At 38.5% G+C, this 22,147-nt stretch overlaps 1 protein-coding gene and 1 long non-coding RNA gene across 2 annotated transcripts in view; both read right to left on the bottom strand.

Moving 5' to 3' along the window:
• LOC144971966 (uncharacterized) overlaps positions 1 to 1,236 on the bottom strand; it is a 56,006-nt gene extending 54,770 nt beyond the window's left edge. The window contains exon 1 of the long non-coding RNA XR_013645212.1: positions 1,148 to 1,236. This is a non-coding gene — a long non-coding RNA (uncharacterized LOC144971966). The remainder of the gene's footprint in view (positions 1 to 1,147) is intronic.
• Positions 1,237 to 6,566: 5,330 nt separating this feature from the next.
• The window catches only part of LOC144970295 (uncharacterized), an 80,866-nt gene continuing 65,285 nt past the window's right edge, over positions 6,567 to 22,147 (bottom strand). Inside the window, 8 exon segments of the mRNA XM_078909781.1 lie at positions 6,567 to 7,582; positions 8,313 to 8,471; positions 9,207 to 9,410; positions 10,097 to 10,896; positions 11,214 to 11,331; positions 12,022 to 12,324; positions 13,158 to 14,125; positions 14,879 to 22,146. Coding sequence (XP_078765907.1) covers positions 7,451 to 7,582; positions 8,313 to 8,471; positions 9,207 to 9,410; positions 10,097 to 10,896; positions 11,214 to 11,331; positions 12,022 to 12,324; positions 13,158 to 14,125; positions 14,879 to 22,146 — 9,952 coding nt within the window. The 3' untranslated portion in view covers positions 6,567 to 7,450.

The following is a 22,147-nucleotide window of genomic DNA, read 5'->3' as shown; positions in this document are numbered from 1 at the left end:
ATAATACAATGCATAACAGAGAGATGATTTACAAGGAAAAAAATATAATCTCCCAAAACTATAACTTACATTCGACTGTTTCCCTCCCAGCCAAGGAGCTCCGGCAAGGATCAGGACAAAACTAAGTAATCTCATTCCAAGACAATGACAGGAAACAATTGGGAAACGGGTATGGGGGGATAGAAGACACAGCATGTACCTCCCTGCCCACTATGGGAGGTCAGGATCCCCACCCAGATGCATTTGACTGTTTCCCTCCCAGCTAGGACTCCGGCCAGGGCCAGGACAAAAACCAAGTAATCTCATTCCAAGATAAAGACAGCAGGGATGTAAATGCAAAGTTGAAAAAAATTCTGAAATTCTGCGAGCTCATTTCAATAGTCTAAACTCCAAGTGACACTCCAGGAATGAGGTGATAAATGGCCTTGTGATTGTGACAACATTTTTAGGACTTTTGAGTGATAAGTCTCAGAATAAAATCTAAATTATTTTGTTTATGGATGGATTTTAATGATTTATGTCTCCTTTTTGTCAGGAGGAAATACCATTATTTGGTGTTGTTCATGCTTAAATCAGTGCCCATTTAGTATTATTCTTATCTTTATGGATTAAACAGGGTTAAATTAGTTTGGGATACTGAAAAAAATCAGAATTTTGGAATTCTTAACTTATTTTCACTGCACGTAATCCAGCACCTAAACTTTTATATCAAAATTATATTCAGGTCAAAATATTACCCCAATGACTAAATGAATCTGACAATAATAAAAACTCGTACTCAAATTTCAACAGCCATATCATTACTAAGGCCAATTTTGAGATTGGAAAGATGGTCACCTCCCGATATTTATCATTCTCTCAGGCCCCCAAACCCTTCTGCTAATAACAAAGGCAATAAGAAGTACATTACAATTAAAATACTACATTAGGTTTAGAATCGTGTTAAAAGCCCTTTACTTTACTTTATTGGTGTAGCTTTCAATGAGAACAAACAAATTTGATTTTTCCCCCCACCACAGTCAAAAGTTCGTGGCAGTCTCAACCAGAGAGACCCCATAGAAATTTCTCAGAAAGACCAAGGCTAAGGGAAATGTATCTTCAGACTCATTATGACTGGAATGAATTGCAACACACAGGAATTACTTACAGAAACAGAAATACATTCCAATTGAGCCTTAGGAAGAAAGTGAAACAACAACTCAGAACTCAGTCATGAATACTCGATATGTATCCACCATCTTCTACTTTCGATTCTGCAGCCCATGTTTTGCTTCGGTAAACTAAAAATAACCCTCCTTGTTTACACAACAGATGTGAATCTAGTTCCGAATTAAAATTAGGAAAATTCGGAAATTCGAACGCTATCAATCCTTAGTACTTCCGAATTAAAATTCGGAAGCTGTCGTGGAAATAATTTGAATGGTTAAATACACATATAATCATAACTGACACAACAGTAGTGTAAATTAAGTGTTTCAGTACATTGAAAATGGATATTCACTACAAATTCTCTATCTGTACAGCAGTATCTCTTATCACAAGAGTTGTTGGTAGGGAGGTATTAAGAAATATTTAAATAGTTTGGGGAAGCTAGAAAATGTCTGAAAAATAGGAAATCCTAATAATTCTGAAAGATTTACATCCCTGGACAGAAAGCATGTTGGAAAACAGATATAAGGGGATAGAAGACACAGTATGTACCCTGCCCACTATGGGAGGTCAGGTATCCCACCCAGAAATTACACACTAGACAATCGTTAGCTCTTTGACATGGCTATAGATAGAATGAAGTTGACGTCACTCGGGTCTTTGTTATTGTTTTCTGCCATCCGCGTTTATGAGTAATTCTCACTAAACTGTATTAACAGACTATAAACGTTCAAGGTTACACATAGTTTTGTGTGTTGGTCCGTTATACTTCCGGATAGCAATGTTGTGAGCTTCTTAGCCCAGCGCACACTATCTATACAGTGTAGGTATTTTTTAAAATGCAAAAACAAAAGCAAAAACACACTTGGTATATTTTTGACAGATTTATTGGACATTTAGTTAAATGACATATCACATTAGCTGTGGCTTTAACAACTGATTATTATTTACACTATTTCAAACTTTCAACACAAGTCAAAAATATAATATTAATATGTATTATTATTATTGTTGTATCTAACAGTGGTGATGAGAGAAGATCGTTTGAAGAGTTAAATCATAGTAGTAGCTAAATTATATCTCTTTTTCTGTGGCGTGGCAGAAAGTTATAGTAGTAATAATAGTAGAGGCTGTAGTAGTAGTTGTAGCAGTAGTAGTAGTAGTAGTGGTAGGAGTAGTAGTAGTAGTAGTAGTAGTAGTAGCAGTAGTAGTAAAAGTAGTAGTTGTAGCAGTAGCAGTAATAGTAGCGGCACAGCAGTAGCAGCGAATGATAAGCTATATAGAATGTAGCAACAGAATGCAGACGTGCACCCCTTACAAACAATTCACAATAACTTCTTTTTTTTCTTTTAACAGAAAATAAAAACCAAGAGGCCTTATGTGAATAAATGAATAAATAAAAGAATGGATAAAAAAGAATACAAGAAAAAAAAAAAAGAAGCAAATTAAGCTATGCTTGATCTAATAAGAAAATTGTTTAAAACTCATCCACGATTTGCACACTTATTCGGCTGTTTGATTCTGCACATCTGCAGCACTGCAAACTACATTTCAGTGGAAATGGTTCCATGAAGAATATAAGGGCCTTTATTTGTTAAAATATAAAAGCTATAGTTTTACGGAAAAAAAAAAGAAAAGAAAAAAGATACCGAAGAAGAATGTAGAATTTTTTAAAAAATTAAGAGAGGATAAGATATCCTTGTAATAAATATGATGGGAAATATAAACGATAATAATGATAATGGTGAAGATGATACAATTATAATTACATCATTATTATTCAATGTGACATTTGTCATTTAATATTAATTATAATATAATAATAGTAATAATAATACACTATAATTACTTACAATCGTTACTCTTACTATTATTAACAAAATGCTGCCATTATCCGGAGTATCGGATGATGATGATAAATGATGATGGTGATGATTATAGTGGTGGTCGTGAAAACGTCCAGAGAGACGATGCTTTTGGCTGTTGGTCAGCGACAGAGAGAAAAGAAGTGGTGGGGTGTGGATGGAGATGTAATAATGAAAAATGTGAATGATTTTATTTTTTGCCCTTCTATCTTTATAATCTTGTTGAACGGTGAAGATGGTGGACATCAATGAAGTAGCTGAACGAAAAAAAATAATTGAAAAAATGAATGAGTGAATGGATGGATGGATGGATGGATGAACTATGCTTGTATGTTTGCCATTGTATCAGGCGACAGTCAGGGGAGATACTTACAGTTTACAACAACAGTGTAGCATTAACCCCACAACAACAAAGAATGCGGAGGATGTTCACAGACAGTCCCCTTACTTCAATTTCACATCAACCAAATCGAAGCATGAATTAATAATTATTATAAATCTTACAATCAATTGTTTCTCGTCATACATTTATTCACCTATATTTACAATAATTGTATATAATATTAAGGATATAATATATATGTATATAGATTCATCTTTTTTCTTATAACCCGATATAAAAGACCCAAAAAAAAAGGGAGGGAGGGGGGGGGGGGGGGGGGGGGAGGGAGGCATTGTTTGAAAAACAAATCTGTACAGTGACCAATGGAAATAAAGGAAATGAAGATAAGAAACAAAAAGTTGTATTGATGCTCTGTTCTCAATACTTTACACATGATTATAATGACGTCCGGGAAAAAATATATAATACATCTTAATTTACACCATTGGGAAGAAGTTGATTTACAATGATTCTTTATCCACATGATAAATAACTACACAAAATTTGTTAACACCACGAGGGAAATGAATAGCAGTAGTACAGTATTTTAATAATGAAACGGAGAGCCAGACCAAGAGAACTGAATCAATTCTCTGAAGATGACCATATATAGACGAGCAAAACAGCGAACACACAATACAACGATGGATGACAGAATGACAATACATAATGAGTGGTGAAGGTAGCCCTGGAAATTGACAAGACATGAAGAGAGAAAAATTCAGACACAGGTACGATACAATCCAGCAGTTTAGATTTTTCTAATTTTTTTTTTTACCCCCTCTTTACAAAGAAGTAGAAATTGATCATTCACATTAGAATAAATTTAACCAAAAAAAAAACAAACAAAAACAACAAAAAAACAAAACAAAACAAGAAGGATGATTTTGTTATGCTGATCATTGAAAGAGTTAATTACAATCATTTGTGGAAATATTTAACATCGCTGAATATAAAAATAGGGTTACTCTTTTTAATAGTCTCTTGTAAAATCATCATAGCATCGTTATCAATTAATTTTTCTCATTACAACAATAATAAAATAAAATATGATGGTGATGTGAAATACTGGTGAACTAGTAATTAAAGAAAGCTACTGTTGTTCCAATGTAATTTTTCATATCTCTCTCTCTCTCTCTCTCTCTCTCTCTCTCTCTCTCTCTCTCTCTCTCTCTCTCTCTCTCTCTCTCTCTCTCTCACGCTGCATGTTTTATGAATGATGATGATGGTAAAATGAAACCTTAGGGAATTATCTTCTTATATTTTATCCCCTGACAATATAAAAGTTGTAACATTTTATGCAAAGTGAATAGTAAGCTGCTAGAAGCTAATGATAATGACTGTAAAAAGTGATGTACAAAAAGGAATAGAACTCACAAAGGAACAAAATATTTTACGCAGAACGTTACAGGCTCAGTTAAAACGTTAATACATCACATTAAATCAGAAGACATAAGACAGCAGAAAAGTGTGCTTGTATTAATATTTTAACCATTTTTGTTATAGGCCAAGGGGGGATTTTGATCCCGAAACGTACCTTGTTTAGCACTTTGTTGGGTTTTTTTTTTTAAAGCAGTTACATTCCTTTTTGTACATAACATATGCAGTGAGTGAACAGCTGATGAATGTATGACATGCCCTTATCGGTCCATTTGAATGAACAATTATACTGAGGATGGATGGGGCCTTTTGCTTCCGCCAATCACCCCTTGAGCAATTAAGTTAGATTATCTTATTTACACTGTACACATTTTAAATTACCACAAGCAATCAGACAAGACGACAAAAATTTGACAAAAGAGAAATAATTCATTATCCAGGTCTGACTACAAGTTGCAAAAGTTGCTCCTTGCAGCTTGAAAAAGTATTTTTTTTAAATAATAAAAAAAGAGACAAAAGGAAAAAGCAATGGTCCAGTTAAAATCAAAGGAAACAAATGATGTGGACGTATATGGTTGTTTGGGGATTTTTTTTCTCCTTTGTCAGCAGACAGTGTGAATATGACATAACATTGGGTGATGGTGATAAGTGTGAAGTACCAGGCACCAACCACCCCATTTTATGACAAATTCACACTATTGAAAATCAAACGAACAAAAAACCCCCCCCAAAAAACTCAGTGTCATTTGTATTTGTATTCTTAGATAATGAAAACAAAAAAACAAACTTAAATTTCAGTTCATTACTGACTGTATTTTAGGACTACCTACATCATAATAACACCCAAATTTTCATTATAGACATTTCAATCCTCAGTCTTGAAAATTTTTATTTATATTTTCTTTTTAGACTCCATGTTTGAAAAGACAAATTTTTTTTGGCCAAAATATTTGTGTGTGTTAATTTCAGAGTGCAGGAGTTCTGTGGTTGACAGAATTCATTCACTGCCTCTCTGGGCAGGCCCTAATATTACATTTCAGACAAGAAATAAATAACAATGTGAAATTGAATGTAAGCTTCAATTTAATATACGAAAACAGATAAAAATTGACGTTTCGGGTTTCCCCTTTTTCAACAAAACAGGATGATTCATCATATCGTATATTAAATTGAAGCTTACATTCAATTTCACATTGTTATTTATTTCTTCGAGCTTCGAGCAGCAACCTTTACTTTTCAGACAAGGGACTGTTGTTACCTATAAAAATTGCTTTACATCATCAAAAACAAGTCAGAAACTTAAATTTTCTCTCAATTGCCAGACCAATTCATAGATGAATGAATGCTTTTTGCTACCGTGACTAACACGGTAACCTTATCAAACTTATTAACCTGGAATTGCATTAGTCATACCAACGCTATAAGACAGATAAACACTGTCTATCAACAAAGTATTATAATTATAACAGTTTTATAAGAGGTAGTATAAAATATTCATACAAAACATTTTGGCACACATAAAAAAAGCATTTTACAAGAAACAAATACGGACAGAAAAAAAGAACCGAGCACAATAGCACAATATCTAGCCAATCAGTGAAATACTTTCCATAAAATCATTCTCTTTTATTTCTTATTTTCCTCTTGCTTTTACTTCATCTTCAATCCATCTCGCATTAAGTGATTCATATTGTGTCAGCTGTTTCTCTCAACTAAATTTCTTTCTCGTTTCTCATTTGATCAAATCATTTATGACAAATCTCAGCTATCTTTTACTCTTTTAGTTTACATTTTATTCTCTTTCATTTAGGAAGTTCAAGGGTGTTTACAACACTTTTAAGTCACATCAATGCTTATTATTTCAGCTCGAAGTACAACATTTGTTGTTATATCACAATAGTTTCACTGATTCCCACGTATATTCCAAGTCAGGCTGAGTCAGATATAATCCGTTGAACAAGAACTAAAAACACAAAATGATAATAATCCGAAAATGAAACAGACCACCTGCATGGTAGATCACATATGTTATATAATCCTTTTCACAGAAACATTCTCAAAATCCATGGATTAATCCAGGTTTCCTCATATTACTTTTTTTTTCAAGGACGTCTGTAACTACATGAGGATCACTTTGAACAAATAAAGAAACCAATCAATAAAATAAAAACAAACAAAAGATTTTTTTAAAAACAAACAAACAAACAAAAAAAAAATTTTAAAAATAGGTCAGACAGAAAGTCAATAAAAATCAAAATTCGAAATCTGTCAAGTTTGGTTGGGAGTAAAGATTGTCTGGTGTTTTCCTCTTTGTCAATTTAGGCATTAATATCCGTGTTTTACAAATATTGGTTTGAATGAATGTCTTTGGTCAGTGGCACCGGATGATGGATGATTTCAAAATTGCCATATATACCATTTGTTTTTTATTTATTTTCTCTCTCTATTTAGTTGGGTTGTAATTCACACATATTTGTGGGGACAACTAGAGGTAGAATTTGTTGAAATAGGTAATTAGTCATATCCCATAAGAAATTGTATCAAAGTCTCAAGTGAAGCACTGGTGGTGAAAGGTCGAAGAATGAGGTCTGCTGTCCTTTTCTTTTTCTAACCACTCGTTCTGACTGGGTTGTTGCTGTCAGCGGTGATGAAGTCCATGGATGTTAATGGCCATTCATGTGGTTGCAATGATGATGACAGCGTGCGGTACCTCTCTCATGTGCTCCATCAGCTGGACACTGCCGTGGTTGGCGACGGAGTTGTCCACAAACTCACAGGGCGGGAAGATGTGCACCACAAAGCCAGCCTTGATTGATTTTGATTTGTTTTTGGGATGATAAGAAAAATGTAAACCCTTAATGGGGGACTTTTTGTAAAGCAAATCAATGTAGTAAAACATGGGAGCAATTAAATAACCATGGTGTCGTTCACATTCGGTCTTTCAGCAATGCTGAATTTTTTCAATCCACAGATTTGTTTTTTCTCCAATTATTAATCTGGTTATAAATGCAGACCTAACAGGTTTCACCAAGAGAGCAGTGACAACAGAGGAACTCTTGACTTCAATGAAACCAGAGTTGCACAGCTGTTACTGCTCTCTTACTGAAAAAAAGAATAAGGCTTTATAGTCAGGTCAGAATATACCAAAAACCCGCTTGCATAGGGTTCAAAACAAACTGGTAAATGCAACCACCCTTTCCAGTCCCCATCCTAGTATCTTCTTTCAAGTGGAAATTTGAGTAAATTGTGGTTGACACCAAGTTAAATAACAGATTGTTTAATGACAATTATAAAAACAATATTCTAATGAATATGATTATGCAATAGGGTTCTTAAGTTTAAAATATTCATTATTCTACTGTGAGCTTATAACATATTGCAATGGTACATTTCCCTCAAAATTTATCAATAGATATATTATATGAAAGACAATATATGTGAAAGAGTAAGATAAGACAATGATAACTAAATCTAGTCAAATCTGATTCTGTAGTGAACCTATCTATTGATTCCTATTCCTAGCATCCTATCCTCACCTGTTCTGATCCCGGCAGCGGTACATTGACAATACCAGCAGCCTGTTTGGACAGGAGGTAAGTGATGAATCCTTCATTGAGAGCCCTTGTCTGGTGGTTGATGTCCTCCTGGTCTCGCCCACAGGCCACTGCTATCAAGATGCAGTAATCATCCTCATTCTGAGAAAGAATGCAGAGAGGTGAATATAAATAAATACATGCTATAAATTTCTAAATGAAGGTTTACTCCTGCCTAAGTTAAAAACGAGTTATAATTATAATTTAATTCTCTCCCACTTACTCCCCAAGATGTCAATTATATAAAGTAAACATCAGTTGACACTAATGATTAATCATCAGTCACTCCACGTAAAATTGTACACAACATGCAAAGCAGTTTAGAGGATTTAAAATTCAGTGTCTAAAATACGTTCATGTCTCTGGTGCCAAATAAAAGGTAAGACAACAGGTATTCCTATAGGGAACTACCATTGTGCTCAGATGTAGCTGAAGTCTCACTCAGACAAAGGCAGCACTGTATCCCTGCCAAACTGATTACATTTGGATGGTTTCAATCTGAAACAGTGTGTATGAAACAGTGCGAGACAAAACAAGAAAAAAAACACTTCAAGAAATAAGCCTCCCTCAACTGAGAACCAGGAAAAAGACATGTTCACACCATAAGTTTAGTATTTGGAGGTTTTAGAGCACTTGCAACAAACACAAACGGGTCATTTTAGTGCCAGACATATCCAAAAGGCCTCCCTCTTTGAAAAAGACTCCGGTTATGGTCCAGACAAAACGCAAGTCATCTCATTCCAACATACAGGAGATTTGCAACTTCACCAGAAGCACCGCACCAGCAACCACCTGCCTCACTTGCTGATGAACATTCGACTAAATGACTAAAATTACCTGCATTCTTTTAGCTACTCCTTCCAGTTGTGCCTGTTCCAGTCTCATCCTCTGTGAGATTCTGAGAGGTGTCAAGGCCCCATTAGGCATGGGCTGAGGAAGAGCCAGGTTAGGCAGACGACGATTGCCAGCGATGAAATGCATCTGAACATAACTGTTGTCATTCTTCAGGGCCAAGGCACCTTGCCACATCACTGGGTATCTCTGTATTGAAGGAAAACAGAATAAAATATTTAATTGCTTTATAGACCTGTTGGGTCTTAACTCTCTCCTTACCAGTCATTTTCTAAATTTTCCCCAAAACTTCACACCCAACTAACACAAAAATAGATTTTCTATCACTAAATCACAGTAGCAGTAAAGTTCTTGAGATAAATAATTTCTTTAGCAAAAACATGCTGTACAACACACTGTTCATTTTCTTTAAATATTATGATGTACAAAAGAAATTTGAATAAGAAAAATGTTGGTTGTATCGTAATGAATGTGGTGATTTTCCTATAGTTGGTAAGGAGAGGGTTAATGTCAAGAAAGAAATGGTAAGCTTTAATAACAATAATATTAATAAATGACATTCATTTAGCGAAAGGAAATTGCATACGTTAAATGAAAATGGAACAAATTATCAGCATATATTCGTTATGATTTTACACACAAGGTGTGATTTGATTTTTCAGCAGATTAATCAGTTTTCCTCCATAAAAACTTGTTTTAAATTTCTTAGTTGGGGTGTCTATGTTTGGTAAAATTTGCCAAGCAAAAATGTACAGACATTACAAGTAAGTATAAGATATTACTCATGACCTCATTTCTCTATTATTATTTTTCTTCTAGATTCCGTGAGGAAATAGGACTGAAAAATATTGGATCGTGCTTAAACAGAATCTTACTTGTAGGATGCCAACAGGACCATCCCGGCTGGAAAGTTCTCCTGGCATTCTGCTTGCAGGTTGTCTCATGAGATCAGCCTGCAACTGGCGGCTGCCAGGAGAAGGAGATAAGGATCCAAGCATGTCTCTGGAGGTTGGGACAGGGCCTTGGTCTGGGTGAGGGCCTGGACCTTCCTTCTTATCCCCAAGCTGCTCCAGGACAGGGAATCGAGTACCTGGTGGGAATCCTTGAGGGAAAGGGGAGCTCAACATGCCTTCTCTCCCTGACATGAGGTGAGGTGGTGGAGGCGGTTGCTGAGCTGCTGGGCTGTACACAGCGTGGGGATCCATGGGGTATCGGCCGACGATTCCAAACGGAGCTGTGTGAGACGGCGGTAACCCAGGGATGGAAATTTCTGGAGGGTACATGTGGGGTGGGATCCCCTCATGATGACCGCCAGGACTTGGTTGCATGAAAGCAGAGCTGACACCAACTGGAAGCCGACCCCGGTCTTCTGCAGCTTTCCTGTCGATGTATGACATAGGAAATGGGCTCTGTGGAGCAGAAGGCAGAGTCTTGGGAGTTCCTCTTGATGGGTCTGGCAAGTTTCTACTTTCTGCTTCTGAGAGATTCAAAGGTTGACCCCCACTTTGACCTGACTCATGTTGAGCTATGGCAGCAAGTTCGTTGGGGGTCATCATGCTTCTGATTCTGGCAACCTCTGCTGATCGATTCACATCCTGGGCTGTAGATGTTCTAGCCAAGAGGAACTGTTGTTGAAGCCTCTGGTTTTCCAGATACTGCATCACCATTTCATCATCTGAAAGAAATTGCAAATCAAAAGGTTTATAATTGAAAACAATAACAACATTCATTCAATGGGAATTCAATCAATCATAATTGGAAAGAAATTCAACTTCATATACAAATGACCTTAGAGCTGTCACAAGTACTATTTGAATTTCAAAAACAAAAATTGAAACAAAGCAAAACAATAACTTTTTAGTTAAATATTAGATCTTGAAAAATAGCTTCTGAAACCTTTAGGTCCTACCAGGAATACCTTTTGTGTTTTACAAAATCTACACCACAAAAAATATAGAGAGGACACACATATTCTTCCACTTGTTAACAAACCTTGCAAGCTTCGTCCTGCAGAGTCTTGTGGATGAGATCCAGGCATCCTAAGACTGAGTGGGGATGGAGACTGTGTAGGCTCATTCTGACGTAGAGGGTTGGGTAGTCTCTCAATTGTCTGGGTGGAGGACAGAATGGGATTATAATATTAAGCATGGAGAATATCATAAAAATTCATACTGAAACAGTATCCAAAAAACAAAAAAAACAAAAAAATTGTAATAATTGAATCTAGTAAATTTTACAACATACATGTTACATGTATCAATTAAAAACAAATAAGGAAGGGTAAGTCAAAAGCTAATTTTTTAATAATCTATTATTAAAATTGATTTAACAAGTCGCATTAGGAGTCCTCAATAACTATAAGTTGTGTCTCAAAGGCAATAAATGAGCATCATCATTCTAATATGGGTGTCAAAGGATGGTGCTTGATTCAATAGCTTTAACATTTTTAGGTCAGCAGAGCGATCAAAAAAATCCTGATATTTTGAATTTTAAGTAAATGAAAATTCAGATTTCAAAGACATAGATTTCAGTAGGAAATCTGAAAACCTAAGGTTGACTGTAAAAGGTGACAGTAAATATGTAAACAAAAACTTTTTTCCTCGTAACTTTTGACTTAATAAAAGCGCAGTTTCATTCATTGGAATATGATATAAAATTGACTACGTCATGGTCCAGCTTTTGTAGAAGCTTAACAGTAGAACAGACATTCTTTGACTCCCTGGTTCAAATCGTGTGAGGGAAGCTGAAGTCTGAAGTCTGCACACTGAAAATTGGTAACCTTTTTATCAAGTGTACTAACCTGGCCTTCAGGGCTGGAGCTCTTGGGAGAGAGTGATATAGGCTGACCAGATACCACTCCTGAGTATAGCATGGCCCCACTGGTGACAGGGGGTGTCCTTGACCTGATATCCACACCAGCCAGTTTGTGAACTTGATTGGGTGGGGGGATAGGAGATGCCTTTGCATTGCCCCGTCCATCTGGACCAGGTTTGAACCCTGGAGGGAAGTGAATTGTGGGATGGTGTCCAGCTTGGTCTGGTGGCAGCATAAAAGGTGGTCTTTGGCTGTGGGCTGGCGGAACGTGAGGAAACCCATAATGGCCCTGGTCATGAAAAAGAGGAAAATTTGTTTTAAATGGTTTGAAACATGGTAAAATCAATGTGCCTATTATGTTCACATGTTTGTTTATTTTTTTTGTTGTTTTATTTTGAGGGTTTTGTGTTGTTTGTTTTTTTGTTTTTGTTGCTTTTTGTTAAATATGTACATAATAATATCAATATCCATTTTAATCACCAGCTGGAGCGCCAATTGATTTGGCTGGCAGGTGGCTTTGAGTCAAAACTCAAAGTGGTCACTAATTAATTTATATCCAGGTTCAAAAAGCAATCTAGTTTAATACTTAAGATTCATAGAAGCTCATACAATCGTCTTAACCCAGCAGCAAGACTGTTTGTTTGTTGCTTTAGGTCTCTTCCAACACAATTGAGGTTATATGAGAGACCGCTGAAACAAAAAAACAAGCAATCTAACAAAAATAGTACAAATGTAAATCAAAATCATAACCTAAAGATATCATAAGCTAAATTATAAATAACCAAGAACAAACAGGCAGAAGATTTACAGAAAAAAAAATATCCCCTGTCAAAAATACAATCACAAACCAAAGAAGCAGGATAGGCTAGTAAAGAGAAGAAGAAACGACATCACTATCGGATCGTACACCCATGCGAACATCATAGGTATATGATTCAAGGGTGATGCTCCCATCCAACCACCCGCGCAGCAAGACTGTATTTCTTTCAAAATTGTTATTTCTTCAAACTTGAAATATTGAATTGGATACACAGACATGGCACTTCATCAAGAGAGCAGTAACAAAGTTGCATCGCTTTAATTGCTCTCTTGTAAAGGGTTATATTATAAAGTCATTCTTACCGGATGGTGCTTCTGTGCTTCGGCGGCCATTTTAGAGGCAAGCTCAGAGCTGACGTCCACTGCACCATGTTTCCCTCCCTTTCCAGGATGAGGTGGTACAACAGGATTGTGGGAACTTGGAGGTCTTTTGCCAATAGGAGGTTCCTGGTGAGCACTTGGAGGTCTCTGCCCAACTCCCATCTCCTGGTGGGCACTTGGAGGTCGAGATGATGGCTGGTTAGAAAGAGGTGTGGTCATCGCTGTGCCTTTCTGAAGATGGAGTGGGAAATTGCAAGGAGATAGTGGACCTCTTCCTGCCAATGCATCCTGCTGCATTTTCTGATCCCACATATGCTTCATGGGCAAATGGGTGGTGGTTGTGGAAGGTGCACTCACAGCTGGTGACGATGATTTCGTTGGAGCAGCTGTTGAATTTGGAGCAAAGGCAGGTATTGTGGAAACGCTTGTATTATTATCTCCTTTCTCCTCATTACTCGTTCGTTCAGTCGACACTCTTCTAGCATTTGCTGAAATTGTTTGAGGCATGTTGCCAGACTTCCCAGCTTCTTGTTCTGAGAACAAGCCAATATGTTGAGGCTGCTTTGCATTGCCCGATGGATCCAGTTCTTCTTTGCTTTGTCCTTTGCCAGAGACGGTACCTGCATTAGAAGGCTTGATGGTAGCAGTTCCAGTGTCTGACAATTTGACTGTGAAGGATAGAGATGATTTCTCAGACTGTTGCTGTTGCGGTTGTTCTGCAGAAGCATTTCCCCCATGTCTAGATGACTCAATAACATACAATTTCTCATCATTCTTGTCAACTTTGATACGTAATGGGGGCACAGTTGGGCCTTTCTTGCCAGCAGAAGATCTAGTTTCTGGTTTGGAGATTTCTGTAGTTGGTTTCTGCTCCTCAGCAACAGTTGCTGCTGTTGCATTCTTCTTAGCAGCCTCTGAAAGGCGACGGCTGGATCTGGTTGTAGCTCCAGCTGAAAAAAGCAACAAAAAAACATCAAACATGAGAAATCAGATAAACAATCTTTTTTTTTTTTTTTTGTTTGTTGCTTTAGGTCTCTTCCAACACAATTGAGGTTATATGAGAGACCGCTGAAACAAAAAAACAAGCAATCTAACAAAAATAGTACAAATGTAAATCAAAATCATAACCTAAAGATATCATAAGCTAAATTATAAATAACCAAGAACAAACAGGCAGAAGATTTACAGAAAAAAAAATATCCCCTGTCAAAAATACAATCACAAACCAAAGAAGCAGGATAGGCTAGTAAAGAGAAGAAGAAACGACATCACTATCGGATCGTACACCCATGCGAACATCATAGGTATATGATTCAAGGGTGATGCTCCCATCCAACCACCCGCAAACAATCTTTGTTAACTCAGTCAAACCATGGGCATCAAAATAAAATGCATTTCTTCATTGAAGATTTAACAATATAATTATTTTATGTGCTATTTCCAAACAGTTGGAAAACAAAGAGTCAACTGAGAGCATTAAGTAACTTGAATATGAGAATAACAACTGGCAGCATCAATTAATTTGATACATGGAAGGAATGATTCAGTCATTGATGGGTCTTCTTTTTTTCTCTCTCATTTTTCAAGATTAAATTATTTTAATATGAAGTGTTTGAAAGAATGAGAAAAAGTGTAAATATGATTTATGTTTTTTTCATGAAAGGGTAATCCACTTGTCCTTAAAATATATTGAAGGAACTTACTTGGTTCAGGAGTGGCCACAGGCTCAGGAGTTGATGTGGATGATCCACTGTTATCATCACTGGGTCCCAAAATTCCCTTGGATACTGCTTCAATAACTGCATCAACATTGCTCAAAGATGACTTTGGTTCCTCACTGGTGGATGGTATGGCTGGTTCGGGCAACTGATTATCAATGGCCTTTTTGGAATCAGTGGCTCCAAAGTTGTTATTGGGCGAGTCAGGCGATCCTGGCATGAGATCCACAACTGGTTGCTGCTGACTTCCAGGTTTAGTGAATGGTGTTATTTCTGATGCAAAAGAATCTTGTATCCTCTTTTTCTTATCCCGTGTCAATCTTAGAATATTAGGCTCTAGTTTTGTATCCTGCTCGTTATCCACAAATTCATATACATTTTCCTTTGAAATCAATTTTATTTCATCTCCTCCAGTCAAAGGTTTCTGCTGCTGTTTCCAATCTTCACTACTTGCAAATTCATCTCCTATCTCATCTTTCTTGCTCGAATCACGACTTCTGCGTGCCCTTGTTTGCACTTCCAGTTTCTCCAATTTGACAACAGGAGAGGAACCAACACTATCAGAACTTTTATTTCTCGGGGAGCTTCCACTTTTGGGAGACTGGGCTTCAACAGGTCTTCCTCTGGGTGAACCACCAGAGCGAGAAGTTCGCTGTGGCAGAGGAGGCTGACCAGATGCAATAGCTTTGTAATCTGTTCTTTTACGCGGCCTGGTAGAGCGCTGACTTTTGTTAGTTGGTGTAGCAGGTGAAGCTGACATATTCTGGTCATCAACATCAGAATTTACACTGCATTGGTTTTCTTTTCCTTCAATACTGGGAGGCTGGTCATCAAGATTGATGACAAGTTCTGCTTCTCCATAAGATGAATCCAAATCTGTTTTTGATTCTGGGCTGAGCACATCTGATTTGAATGGTTGAGGTTTGTTTGGTTGTAAAACTGCCTCTTGTGTTTTTGCTGGCCATTCTGCTGTAGTTGATGGCGTTGAAGTAGTCATTCTGCTATTCATGTCCAAGTAAGAAGATTGTTGTGATGATTGGAAAACAGAATTTATAGGAGTTGTGTGAGGAGGTGGGTGAGAGCTGATAGAAGAAGGTGGTTGTGGGTGATGTTGAGAAACAGTTGGAGAAGGATGACTGATGGATATGGACGAGGATGATGGATGCGATAAGGATATGGATGGTGGATGTGTGGATGGAGGTGTGGATGACATGGGAAGGGGAGAGGGATGGGAAACTGATGGGGGAAGGATGGGAGTGGGGAATGGAGGATGCGGAGCTTGTTTGGCTGGTTGTTGAAGAGGTGGTTGGGACAAGTGGTGAGACTGCATTGCTGACGTTGTAACTGTATGCATCTGGTGGTGGAAGGGTGGCTGCTGCGAAGGTTGTTGTTGCTGCATTTGCTGATGTGGCAGCATGCCATGGTGACCAAGAGGTAACATTGGTTCATGATGATTATCTTGAGGGGCCATCATTCCACCTCTTCCTCTTCTACCTCTTCCCCTACCACCTCGACCTCTTCCTCTTTCATTACCAGCACCACGAGTTGAGCGGGTTCCTCTTGTTTCGGTTTCAATTGTAAATTGGTGACTCTCCAAATTCTCGATATCCTGACCTGCCTGAGCATCGAAATCATAAGCATCAATGGCTTTCTTGTCACCTGTACCTCCTGCTTTTTCTGCTGCTGCTCTTTGGTGATGGGCATTGAGAGCTTTGTGAATCGATTCAACATTTGCCTGAACACTTTGCTCAATAGCCTGCTGTGCCGCAAGAGCAGCTTCCCTATCTTCCTTGGTAGATTTTTTATTTCGTTTCCGTTTTTTAGCAAGTCCTCCTTTCTTGTCATCTTCCAAAGCCGATGCTGAAATATTTGGTTGCTGTTGCTGCTGCTGCTGTTGTGGCTGTGGTGTTGGAGGTTGCTGCTGCTGCTGTCGCTGTTGCATTTGATGCTGAAATTGCTGTTGCTGCTGTTGGATATTTGAAGGCTCTTGATATGTCTTGGGAACAGGCTCTTTGTAAAATGATGGAGGGAAACCAGGCCGTGTAACTGGAGGTTGGTTTAAATCCATGAACCTTGATCTCGAGTCAGCAGTGACCACATGATCACGATTATGGGATGAGGAAGGTGGTGGTGGTGCTTCCAAACTTTCAGATAATTTTTGTGGTTGAGTTGCTGATGGTGCAGATGGTTTCATGGACTCTGAAGTTGGAGGATATGAAAAGAAACCTGCCATAGTTCTGGGTGGTGGAGAATTCAGCAAGAAATCAACAGGTGGAGTCTGTGTTTGATTTGGGTAAGCATTGTCATGGACTCCACTAGTTTGTGGCTGTATATTCTTGCCTTGCTGGAACCCAGCTTCTGGAAGAGAAGGTGGTTGAATCCCTTTGGTCATAGCCTGCATGATTTGCGGTTGCGGTGGTTGATCAGGTCCTTTTGCGGGTTTGAACATGTGTGGCTCATGGGGTGGTAGTTTTCCTAAAAGGTGAACAGGGTCTCTCGGGGAAAATGGTGGATTGTTTGATAGTCCTTTGACAACAGGTGGTTTGATATTCTGATGTTGCTCTTGTGGTTGAGGTTTTGGTGGGAAATGTGGATCTCCAGTAATGGGGCTTTTTCCTGGCAAGAATGGATGTTCTGGGACATTTCCTCTTGGTTGCTGCATCGGTTGAGGCATTCTAGGATCTGGAAAAAGGCCCTTGGGCATGGGAAACATTGGACTTGACCCAGGTGGCCCTTTGATGTTCACAGGCTGTCGGTGCAATTCGTGAGGGCCATTCATATCTTTGAATTGTGGAGGAGGGATATTGGCTGATCCTGGTGACTTCTGTCTAGGTGAAAGTAGGTTCTCCTGATGAGATGGAATTGTTAAGTTTCTCATTGGTGCCTGGAAGTTCTTTTCCATTGGTGGTTTCGTCGGCTGATGGTGGTCAAGGGATATAGAGACAGGTGCTGGAAGGGAAGCCTGGTTGGCTGGAGTAATGGAGCCTAGGCCTGAAGGAACTCCAGGACCTTCTCTAGTGTTTCCTGATGTTGGCATGTTTTGTCTAGGGTGAAATTTCATATCCAGATTAGCTACAGTTGCAGTGGCATCTGCAGGGATTGTAATTGTGTTCCTACGTGGCCCCTGGAAAACTGATTCGGAGGTAAGTTCTTGCGATTTCCTACGCTGCTGCTGCTGTTGTTGCTGTTGGTGGTAGATGTTAGGTTCTTTGATATCGAGTACAGGACCACCAGGATAACCACCAGATGCCCTTCTTTGATGTTGCTGTTGTTGTTGCTGAGATTGTTGTAAAGAGGTGGCAACTTCCAGAGGATGGTGGTCTGGTGGACTGAATGGCATTTCTCTTTTCGGTGACAAAAAGTTTCTTTCTTGTGGTTTGACATTTACATTCAAGTCCTTATTGAAGAAAGGATTCCTTTGGTTTGGCTGCATGTTGGCATTAGGCGAGTGCAATGGGAGTTGAGGGGACACCATTGACCTCTGAGGTGACTGGAGAGATCTTTGAGGGGATGGCATTTGTCTCTGAGGAGATTGCATTTGTCTTTGAGGTGACTGCATACGCTGAGGTGACTGCATTTGTCTTTGTGGAGACTGATTTTGACGTTGAGGTGATTGCATTTGCCTCTGGGGTGATTGCATTGATGTTGGAATGGATACAGAGGTTGGCATGCCCATCTGAGGAGACTGAATCGGTTTTTGTGGTGAATGGATTGGTGGTATTTGTGGACAAGGCATGGTCTGTGGCATTTGAGGCATGGCTGATGGCTCTGGTGTCTTTTCTTTAGTCAACCCTGTAGAGTTCCTCTGGGGTGACTGGAATACTGATGCAGGAACAGGGTTGATCTCTGTAGGAGTTGGTGGAAGAGGAAGAAGTGTAAATGGGTCCATTTTGTCTCCAGAATCTTTGCCATCATCAAGACTTTTGTCCTGAAAGGAGGGGAGCTTGTCATCGAGTGAGATAGTGGTCTTTTCTGGAAGAGAGGTACTCGTTGAGAGAACTGAGATACTGTCTGGGTCCAATTTTGTGGATTCTATGGCAGGAATTTCTTTCTCAGCAGGTTCAATGTACAAAGGAGGCAATTCTGGTTCTCCAACACCAATGGGTTCTGTTTCAAATCCACTCTGAAATTCAAGAAGGGATTCAACAGCTCTGGCTGCTTCATCTGATGCTTCTCTCATTGCCTGCTCCTCTCGTTCTTTCCTTGCCTTTTCTGCCTCTTCGGCTAACCGTTTTTCTTCTTCCTTTCTCTTCCTCTCCTCCTCTTCCTTCTTCTTCAGCTCCTCTTCAGTTGGTTTAGGAGGAATATCTTCAATAACAGCTTGCTTGCCCATGTTGGGATCACAAAGTGCAGCAAGAGATTTTAGCAGTTCTTCGTCTCTCTTTTTTAATTCCTCATCCTGCAGATCAAATGCTTTAACAGGCTGGTCATTTGCTTTTTCAGGATCTTTCTTCTGTGATGTAGATTTTTCTTCCTTTTTCTCTTTTCCACGGTTTGAGCTTTTCTCGTTTTGTTTGTTATTTTTCTTATCATCTTTATCTGGAAAAATAATATCTGAGACAACTGAAGATTTTCTTTCACCTCTGTTCGTTTTACCACTGTAATTCAATTGACTGATAACATCCGACAGTAAAAGTTCTTTATCATCTCTTTCAATGGTCAATGGACTGTCTTTGCCTTCATCATCACTGGGTCCAGACCTTGCAACTTTATCAATTACTTCATTCATGCGATCCTTCACTTCCTTTTCATGCTGCTTCTTAGAGAGCTTCTTGTCCTTCTTGTTCATCTTTTTCTTGTCTGGAGAGGTCATATCTCCCACCTCATCAATGATGAGGGATGGATAGCCATCATCATCATCAATCTCCACTGACAGACCAATGCCAGTTTCGTTTGTTTCAGTTGGAGTGGATGGTTGGTCATCTGAATTATCTTCCTGGATAACAAGGCTTTCAGACTCACTGGAGGGTGGTCCTACCTCGGTAATCACTGTAGTTTCAGCTTCAGAGATGGGCACAATGATGTCTTCTTGTAATTCTGGTTCTGTCTTGGGAGTAAGTTCTGATTCAGATTTTATGTCAGGACTGCTGGATTTATCCTTTGAATCAGATTCATCTCTGGATTTCATCTCTTCTTTCATCTTACCATCTTCCTCTGTCTTTATACCACTTTCTTCTTTGGCATCTTTCTTTGTTTTATCATCATCTCCTTTTTTAGAATCTTTTAACCTCTTGGGGATGAGAACTGGTTTTGGATGACCCCAAAAACTGACAAACTCGTCCACAACTTTCTCCTGATGTCCAGAGGGGGTTGATTGTCTTTCTGATTGTTTTTCTTCCTTTTTCTTATCCTCTGCAGATTCTGCTGTTTTCTTTTCATTAGGAGATGATTTTGTGGCCTTTTCCTGTTCAGTGGATTCCTCTTTCTTCTTTTTCTTCTTTTTGGGAGGCTTGTAATCACTTTCTTCAGTAAGGTTTTCCACAGCTTCTTTTACCTCAGGTTTGATTTCGGATTTTTTCTTTTTCTGTTGATCCTTTTTCTTTTCGACCTCCTCCTTAGCTCTCTTTTCACACATTTCTTCTTTGTTCTTCTCCTTTTCCTTTTTGACATGATCAGTGGAGACACCACTTGGTTTGGGAGTTTTGGATTCTTTCTTGTCTTTGATTATTTCTTCCTTTTTCATGGAACTTTCTTTCAGTGCCTTATCTTTCTCTTTTTCCATCTTACTCTCTTTGACGGTCTCAACAGAGGTGTTTTCCTTCTTTATTTGACTTTCCTTGGAGGATTTCTGTTTGGGTTCATGGTGAGTATGGTCATCCGATTTCTCTGAAGTGAGAAGATCATCTGATTCACTGTCAAAAATGGGTTTGGGTTTCTTTTTAGTCTTCACTTCCTTATCAGGTTTTTTGTCATAAACCTTTGTAATGAGAGAGTTCACCAATTCCTCCTCTTCTTTGGGATCAAACTTTTTCTTCTTCTTTTTCTTCTTTTCTTCAGAATCTCTTCTCTTCGCTTCCTCTCCATCTCCTTTCATGGTTTTGTTCAATTTCTCTTCACTTCCCTTCACACTGTCTTTCTTACTACTCTCATCTTTTTCCTTCACTTGCTCTTTCTTTTTCTTTTTCTTCTCCTCATCTTTCCCTCCTTTCGCAGTGTCGCCTTTAACACCAGCCAGATCTAACTTGGGAGATGATGATTTCTTAACATCATCTTTCTCCTTTGACAAAGACTTTCTTGGGGATTCTGTTGATGAATCTCTGTCAGCTTTCACTGCTTTCTTAGAAATTGACTCAACAGATGAATCTCTCTGTTCAACACTTGAAGCTTTCATCTTTTTCTTCTTCTTCTTCACTTTCAAAGGCGGTTTGGTTGCCTCTGAATCAGATATATCCATTTCATCATCCTGGCTGGTCTCAGTTAGGCTGGAAAGAGAGTAAATCTGACTGCTTGATTTTTGGTTAGGTTTGACAAAGTCATCATGTGATGCTGAGGAGTCCAAGGAATCTTCTCTGGTTTTTCTGCGTTTGGGTGTAGGCTGTTTGTTTTTGGATTTAGTGCTCGCCCCTTTGGATTTATTTGAAGTATGAAAACTATCCATTTCTGACTCTGATGAATTGAAAATCTCACTGAATTTATCAGTTGTCTTTTTACCTTTTGGTTTAGTGGCCCTCAACAAGGCATCATCATCATCATCACAAGAAGATGAGGAAGACGTAATGTGAGGTCTCTTTTTGATTTGTTTGTTTTTAGGTTTTGTTTCTTTGACAGGTTGGGGTTTCTGACTTGGCTCCGATTCAGAAAGATCGCTAAGATCATCATCATCATCATCTACATCTTCATCATCATCATCATTGTCATCACTTTGTTCTGAGGTACTGCCATAAGAATAGATGTTTGATTTCGCTTTACTGCCTTTCTTTTGACGGTTTTGTTTGAATTTGTCAAAAGATGACTTGGGAGTTGACTCTTTTGGTGTGTCTGGTTCCCTATTACGCTGGGTCTTAACACGATCATACATTGACGTGAAAGTCATCTGAAAAGCATCATTACTGTCTAACAAAGCAGCAAGTTCATTTCGTTTTTGCTTCTTGGGAGGGGGTTTAGACTCCTTTTCTTTCTCTTTTTCCTTTTCCTTCTCTTTCATCTTTTCTTTTTCTTTCTCTTTAGATTTTTCTTTTTTATCCCTCTCCTTGGAAGGCTTTTCTTCTTTCTCCTTTGAAGCCTTCTCTTCTTTTTCTTTCTCTTCTTCTTTTC

This window comes from Berghia stephanieae, chromosome 4 (assembly GCF_034508935.2).
Source record: "Berghia stephanieae isolate SIO BIC M18660-M18661 chromosome 4, UCSD_Bste_1.3, whole genome shotgun sequence".
Classification (NCBI taxonomy): domain Eukaryota; kingdom Metazoa; phylum Mollusca; class Gastropoda; order Nudibranchia; family Aeolidiidae; genus Berghia; species Berghia stephanieae.
The sequence above is the reverse complement of the archived record's forward strand: the minus strand, read 5'-3'. Positions and strand labels throughout refer to the sequence as shown.